Source organism: Cebus imitator, unplaced genomic scaffold (genome assembly GCF_001604975.1).
Source record: "Cebus imitator isolate Cc_AM_T3 unplaced genomic scaffold, Cebus_imitator-1.0 Scaffold161, whole genome shotgun sequence".
NCBI lineage: Eukaryota > Metazoa > Chordata > Mammalia > Primates > Cebidae > Cebus > Cebus imitator.
Genome location: NW_016107476.1, coordinates 154,438 through 162,813, shown reverse-complemented (window position 1 = coordinate 162,813; position 8,376 = coordinate 154,438). Strand labels below are relative to the sequence as shown.

At 38.4% G+C, this 8,376-nt stretch overlaps 1 protein-coding gene across 1 annotated transcript; it reads left to right on the top strand.

Moving 5' to 3' along the window:
* The first annotated feature begins 1,140 nt into the window (after positions 1-1,140).
* Positions 1,141-1,865, top strand: LOC108314764 (dnaJ homolog subfamily A member 1-like). The gene has a single exon (XM_037743968.1). It carries the CDS (start codon positions 1,257-1,259, stop codon positions 1,716-1,718), a length of 462 nt encoding a protein of 153 aa, XP_037599896.1. The 5' UTR covers positions 1,141-1,256; the 3' UTR covers positions 1,719-1,865.
* Positions 1,866-8,376: the final 6,511 nt, after the last annotated feature.

Sequence of the window (8,376 nt, the reverse complement as noted above, 5' to 3'; positions counted from 1 at the left end):
CCAACTCAGACAAAGACAATGCAAGGAAAGAACCTATAGGCCAATATCCCTTATGAACGCAGAAGCAAAAATCCCAAACAAAATACTAGTACACCAAATCCAGAAGCACATTAGAATAATTATACATGATGATAAAGCAGATTCATCCCAGGAATGCATGGGTAGTTCAATATATGAAATACAATCAATGTAATATACCACATTAGTAGAATAAAGAGGGGGGGAGTAACCATATGATCTCAACTGATCTAGTAAAATCCTTTGACAAAACCCAAAACCCTTTCATGATAAAAATAACATTCACTATTTTAGTGATAATAGAGAATTTCCTCAACAGATTAGACATTTAGGAAAAACCTACAACTAACATCATATGAACTCAATAGTGAAAGACCAAAAGATTTCCCACAGTAGTCAGAACAAGACATGGATGATAGCTTCTACCACTTATATTCATCATTGCACTGGAAATCCTAGACAGAGTAATTAGGCAAGGAAAAGAAATAAAAGTCATCCAAATTGGAAAGGAAGAAGTAAAACTACTTCTGTTTTCAGATGACATGATCACATATATATATAGAAAAGCCTAAGGAATCCACAAAGAGCATTTCTAGAGCTAATAAACAAATTTACCAAAAATCTATGATTAAAAAAAACATGTAAAAATCTATTGAATTGCTATAAACTAGCAATAAGTAATATAATAAGAAATGTCTTAAAATTCCTTTTATAATAGCATCAAAAGGATTAAATACTTAGGAATAAATTTACCCAAAAAGATGTAAGATTTGTATACTAAAAATGATAAAACACTAAAAGAAAATTTTAAAATCTAAATAAATGAGAAGATATCCCACACTCATGTATTAGAAGACTTACTATTATTCAGATGGCAATATTCCCCAAAGCTATCTACATATTCAATGCAATCCCTAGCAAAATTCCAAAGGCATTTTTTGCAAAAATAGAGAAGCCATTCTAAAATACATATGAAAAAGCACAGGAATCCAAATAGCCAAAACAATCTTGAATAAGAAAAACAAATTTGGAGGACTCATACTTCCCAATTTCCTAACTTACTACAAAGCTACAGTTAAGAAAAAAAATTGAAACTGGTATAAGAATGGATATATAAGGAACTTTCCAGAACGCTCAGTGAGAGGCGGAGGAGCGGTAGCTGGCCGAGCTGCGCACAGCTCCGAGCTGCTTCCCACTCCCTCACACACCGACCTCAGCCCGCCCACCGGCAGTAGAAGATGGTGAAAGAAACCACTTACTACGATGTTTTGGGAGTCAAACCCAATGCTACTCAGGAAGAATTGAAAAAGACTTATAGGAAACTGGCCTTGAAGTACCATCCTGATAAGAATCCAAATGAAGGAGAGAAGTTTAAACAGATTTCTCAAGCTTACGAAGTTCTCTCTGATGCAAAGAAAAGGGAATTATATGACAAAGGAGGAGAACAGGCAATTAAAGAGGGTGGAGCAGGTGGCAGTTTTGGCTCCCCCATTGACATCTTTGATATGTTTTTTGGAGGAGGAGGAAGGATGCAGAGAGAAAGGAGAGGTAAAAATGTTGTACATCAGCTCTCAGTAACCCTAGAAGACTTATATAATGGTGCAACAAGAAAACTGGCTCTGCAAAAGAATGTGATTTGTGACAAATGCGAAGGTAGAGGAGGTAAGAAAGGAGCAGTAGAGTGCTGTCCCAATTGCTGAGGTACTGGAATGCAAATAAGAATTCATTAGATAGGACCTGGAATGGTTCAGCAAATTCAGTCTGTCTGCATGGAATTCCAGGGCCATGGGGAGTGGATCAGTCCTAAAGGTAGATGTAAAAGCTGCAATGGAAGGAAGATAGTTCGAGAGAAGTAGATTCTAGAAGTTCATATTGACAAAGGCATGAAAGATGGCCAGAAGATAATATTCCATGGTGAAGGAGACCAAGAACCAAGACTGGAGCCATTGTGCTCCAGCCTGGCAACAAGAGAGAAATTTTGTCTCAACAACAACAACAACAAAAAAACAGAAAATGATACATGTTTGTGGAGATAGGAGAAATAATTAAAACCCTCATGCACTGATGGTAGAAATATAAATTGTAGAGCCACTATGAAAAACGATATGGCAGTTCTTTAAAAAATTAAACAGAATGACCAGGTGTGGTGTTCATGCCTGTAATCCCAGCACTTTGGGAGGCCGAGGTGGGAGGATCAAAAGGTCAGGAGATATAGACCATCGTGGTCAACATGGTGAAACCCCGTCTCAACTAAAATACAAAAAAATTAGCTGGGTGTGGTGGCGTGCACCTGTAGTCCCAGCTACTTCGGGAGGCTGAGGCAGGAGAATTGCTTGAACCCAGGAGGCGGAGGTTACAGTGAGCCAAGATCATGCCACTGCACTCCAGCCTGGCGCCTGGCAACAGAGTGAGACTCTGTCTCAAAAAAAAAAAAAATTAAACAGAATTACCATATCACACAGCAATTCCACTTCTGAATATATACTCAAAAGAATTAAAAGCAGGGTCTTGAAGAGGTATTTGTACACCTATGTTCATGGCAGCCATAGCCAAAAAGTGGGAGCAACGCAAGTATCCATTGACAGATGAATGCATCAGCAAAACGTGGTATATACATACAGTGGAATACTATTTCCCCTTAAAAGGGAAGTAAATTCTCACACATGCTAAAATATGGATAAAACTGTGTTAAGTGAAATAAGCCAGTTACAAAACAAGAATATGATTCTACTCATATGAGACACCTAGATAGTCACATTTGTAGAGACAAAGTAGAATGTGGTTGCCAGGAGCTGAAGAGAGGAGGGAATGGTTATTGTTAAATGGGTGTAGAATTTCAGGTCTGTTAGCTGAAAAGGGTTATGGAAATGGATGGTAGTGATGGCTGTACAACAATATGAAGGTACTTAATGCCACTGAATTGCACACTAACGAATGGTTAAAATGATAAATTTTATGTTATATGTATTTTACCACGATAAAAACGTGGGAAACATGCCACTTCCACTCCCCAATAATAATAATGACAATACAAAATACTGGTGAGGATCCTGAGAGACTGAATCACTCACACATTGCTGGTGAGAATATAAAATATAGAGCATGGCCACTCTGGGAAACAGTTTGGCAGTTTCTTACAAAACTAAACATGCAACTACAATATAGCCCGGCAATTGTACTCTGGGCATTTATTCCCAAGACATGAATACTTACGAATACTTACGTTTACACAAAAAACCTGTACAGAAATGTTCATAGCGGCCATGTTTATAATAGCCAAAAACTGAAAACAACATGGCTGTCCTTCAAAAAGTGAATCACTAAATACACTGTGATATATCCATACCATGGAATACTGCTGAGCAGTGAAAAGGAACAAACTTGTACACACAACTTGGATGAATATCTAGGAAATTATGCTGAGTTAATAAAGCCAATCCCAAAAAGTTGCATACTGTATGATTCCATTTGTATAACATTATTGAAACGATAAAATTATAGGAATGGAGAACAGAATAAGTGGTTGCTAGACTTTGGTGGCAGGGGCAGAAGGGATCTTTGTGGTGACCGAACTGTTCTATATCTTGACTGTATCAATGTCAATATCTAGTTGATATTGTGCTATAGTTTTAGAAGATTATACCATTGAGGGAAACTGGCTATACATGGTGTCTCTCTGTATTATCTTTTGCAACTGCAAGCAAATCTGTAATTATGTCAAAATAAGACATTTAATTAAAAATGTGGGCTGGGTGTTGTGGCTGACACCTGTAATCCCAGCACCTTCGGAGGCCGAGATGGGAGGATCTCTTGAGGCCAAGGGTTTGAGACCACCCTGAGCAATACAGCCAAACCTCGTCTTTACGAAAAAATTTTTAAAATTAGGCAGGCATGGTGGCACATGCCTGTAGCCCTAGCTCCTCAGGAGGCTGAGGCAGGAGGATCGCTTGAGCCCAGAAGTTCAAGGTTACAGTAAGTACAGTGGCAAGGTTACATGCCACTGTACTCCAGCCTGAGTAACAAAGACCCTATCTCTAAAAGTAAAAATATATATTGTGATTTTTCATTTAAAAATGTTATTTATGCTAACACATAGTGGGTTTATTGTTGCTGTATTTAATAATATGAAATAAATATTTTTAAAATTTCTACTTTAATTTCTAATAGAGCAAATGTTGATAGATATAAAGGGGAGCTCTTTGTGGGTCTTCAAAAATTTTTTAAGAATGATGTAGTGGGCCAAACAGTTTGAGAACTGCTTCTCTCCCCTCTGGTCAATAAATGTAGAATTATTTCTTAATTCATGGCAAGGCATAAGTAATCACATGAAACTAGGAACTCAGATAACTTCAAAGAATTAATAAACAGAGCAACTAAAAATGTAATGTCTTTCCACCCTTGTTTACCTATATAGAAGCTGTCCATAGTAGGTCAACCAAGGAAACAAACCAGAAGTGTGTACAAAACACAAGAACTTCACCTTGAGTAGATAACATGGATTACAAAAGGAATCAAATTTCAGCCAGATGATACTATTTTTACAATGACTATACCACCTTGAAGTTGGTTTTCATAGCCTAATAGGTCTTTCAGGAATTAATGTTACAGAAAACTTGTGGTACTTTATTTACAGTATGAAATGCGAGAGGAAAGAAATCTTAGGAATGGTAGCACTCTGACAAAAACCTAATGTAGTACAGTGCCTAAAACAGAATATATCTGCCTGGAGGATTCTGTTACAGATCTTGGCTTCTAATTTAAACAACAATAACAATTAACACTGAACTAGTATAGGAATCCAATTGGGAAGAAACAACAACACATTTTTAAGCAAAATGGTCAAGCATTGCTGGCGCTGTTCATGTTATGTTAATATACCATTATTATGCAGAGTCAAGACAACTGTTACTATATTGCCTGAAGCTTTAGTCTTTTTTTTTTTTTTTTTTTTGGAATCTCACTCTTTTAGATGGAATCTCACTCTGTTACCTAGGCTATGGAGTGCAGTCGCGTAATCTTGGCTCACTGCAACCTCCACCTCCTAGGTTCAAGCGATTCTCCTGCCTTAGACTCCTGAGTGGCTGGGATTGCAGGCGCGCACTAACATGCCCAGCTAATTTTTGTATTTTTAGAAGAGACGGGGTTTCACCATGTTGGCTAGGCTGGTCTCAAACTCTTGACCTCAGGTAATCCGCCCACCTTGGCCTCCCATCCCATAGGTTTTCTACAAAGAGGAAAAGTCATTCCACTTAGGCATCTGCGAAACCTAACAATTAGCATCAACCAACGGGCCTACTTCTACAAAACACATTCCATGCTATACTTTAAAATAACACTCTCTTACTAACGTATGTACAATGCTTCTCTTTCTGAATTGAAATGTAGGTAGAGCATAATGGTATTTCATAGGTTTGCTTCAGGTTTCAATGATCTCCAAATACTGTTTATCTTTTGCATTGCCATTAACCTCAAAAAAGGGCCAGATAGGTTCTGCTAAGGAATTTCAGCTCTCCCTCCAGAGGAATTATTTCTCTTCCAGTCACTGTGGTCTGATCAAATTATTTGCATAATATTTCACACTAGTCTATCTTTTAACTAAACTTTATGTACTTAACAAAATATCCTGATTAAAAAGGAAACACTAACAGTAAAGTGAAGGAGGAAATAAATCTTAGAACTTAGAACTTTTCAGCTAGGAAGAGAATGATACAATTTATAGGTAAAAGTGAGAACATTTACCCTACAGTGAAAAACATTTTTTAAGCATGTAGTTTGAGTATCATTAGCTTAAAAAGTTCAAGACACAGAAGATCCTGAGTATTGTGTGTCTTGCTCAACTAATACAGAATTCCCACTGGGAATCTCACAAGTAAGAAATTGGACATCAATTAATTAGCTTTCATTTTGAGGTTCTTATTGAGGAGTTCCTCCCAGAATTCTAGACTAGATACTGTGCTATAACTGTAGGAGCACAGGTTTTGGGTCAGAAAGCCCTAGTTCAGAGTCAGCAATGCCATTTATTAGGTTACCTCCTCAGCCTCAGTTCCCTTTACTGTAAAATGGACATAACAATGGCACCCAGTTTATAGGTTTATTGTGAAAATTAAATGAGAAATTATAATGTGTTATGACACAGCAGGTATTCAACAAATGGTATCTATTGTTATTAGATTCTTTTGTATAACTCATAGGTAGGTACCTATAGGAAAGAGGATGTAAGATCAGCAGGCTTTAAGTTGAGTGACTGGAATTCACTGGATAATACTACCATAAATGGAGATAGTTTTGTAAACTCCAGAAGGGAAATTGCCATAAACATATTAATCTTTTTTGCAATCTACAGATTATTTCCCTCCCCTAATCTAAACCTTTTACTGACTCATCCTCTATTATTGTCTCCCAGTCCCACATTCACCCTTTTCTATTCCACATAATAATATCGTGGCTAGACATATATAAACTACATTTCCTATTAGTCTTTACTAACAGGAAGCATTGGCAGGAGGAAGGGGAAAGCCCCATCCCTTCAGACAGTGGCTTTAGAAGTGAAGAGGATCTGTCCTTTGGTAATCCCAGTTTCAGCATCAGCCCCTCTGTTCCATGGTTTCACCACCTGCCCCAAGAGTCATTCTGGGCACTCCCAAGTTCTAATAATACCACCAGTCCAATGGGGTGGAAAATGCTTCCTGCAGTATTAATACCAGGTTATCTCAATGGGGATGCATCACTCTCTCAGCCATTTAGTACATGTGTTAACCAATTCCCTGTATTAAATTCATTTTGTTGAAATTTGTAGAGAGGTTTCTGTTTTCCTTTTGTGCCCTTAACTGATATTGCTTCCTATCGCTCTTGAGAAAAGTACAAAGCCCTTGGTGTATGTAGCCTTAAGATTCTACATGATCTTGTCCCAACTACCCCCAGGCCTCACCTACTGATCCTCTTTCCTTGTATCTTCAAGGCCTTTTTATTTCTTATAATACTCCAATCTCCATCTTGCCTCATTGTATTCATACATTTGCTGCCTTTTCTTTAACTGATCTTCCTTACACCATTCACCTGGCAAATTTTATTCATTCTTCTGTTCTCCACTGGAATGTTACTTTTTCAAAGGCTTTTCTTGATATCCCCAAATCCAACTTCTAAATGTTTTTCTAAACAAGGACTAAACTAAGATAAAAGCTATACTTCTCACCATATTCCGTAAAAGCAAAAAAGTATCACCAAAAGAGTCACTTTGGAATAAAGGACAGTCCTTTAAACCGAATAACTTTATGAAAACTTCTCTCTGCTGTGCTCATTTTCCCATTCACAGCAAGTCTCATTTGAGCACTGGCATTAAGGAACTATGAAACCAGAGGCTGGAAAGCCATATAATCTTATCCAATTTTCGGTGAACTAGATAAAACAAATGTTTCAGTTCAAAGCTGGCCTCAAAAGTAGATGCTCCAACCATGAGTTTACTGTGGCTACCACCTGGGCACTCTGATATTGAGACCATCCTTGGACTACATTTGCGGAAGTTACAAGGAACCAAGAAAGGGAGACACTGGTTGTATCTTGCCTTTTTCTAGAAGTGTACATTTGGCTGGGCACAGTAGTTCACACCTGTAATCTCAACACTTTGGGAGGCCAAGGCTGGCAGATCACAAGATCAGGAGTTTGAAACCAGCCTGGCCAAATAGTGAAATCCCTTCTCTACTAAAAATTCAAAAACTTAGCTAGGCATGGTGGCGGGTACCTCAAATCCCAGTTACGTGGGAGGCTGAGGCAGGAGAATCACTTGAAACTGGGAGACGGACGTTACAGTGAGCTGAGATACCGCCAATGTACTCCAGCCGAGGCAACAGTGCGAGACTCCACCTCAAAAAAAAAAAAAAAAATTTCATAACCCACTGCCTTTCCAAACCCCACCTGGGCCACCCTCAACAATGATCACTATTATTGCCCAAAGTCCCACACAACTGTGGTGTTGAGAAAAAAGCTAGCAATCTACATTGAACCTTACTGTCTGTTCTTTGGGCTAAACCATGTAGCCTCATGAGGAGTCTCTGCAAACAGGGTTTCTGAAGCTGAACTATGCAAACCGTTGCCTCTCTCTTTTGTTAAAAGGTTTCTTTCTGAAGGCTCCCTGATTACCTTTCTTATTCACTTACACCTCTCCCAAAGCTTGCTTCTCTTTCTGTTCTGCTGATGTAAGCACATGTTTATCACCTCACTTACAAAAGGTGGACTGAATCATTTTCAGCAAACTAACACAGGAACAGAAAACCAAACACTGCATGTTCTCACTCATAAGCGGAGTTGAACAATGGGAACACATGGACACAGGGAGGGGAACATCACACACTGGGACCTGTC

What these genes read in the sequence shown, in the direction of transcription:
- LOC108314764 (XM_037743968.1), top strand. Translation starts at nt 1,257, where the DNA reads ATGGTGAAAGAAACCACTTACTACGATGTTTTGGGAGTCAAACCCAAT.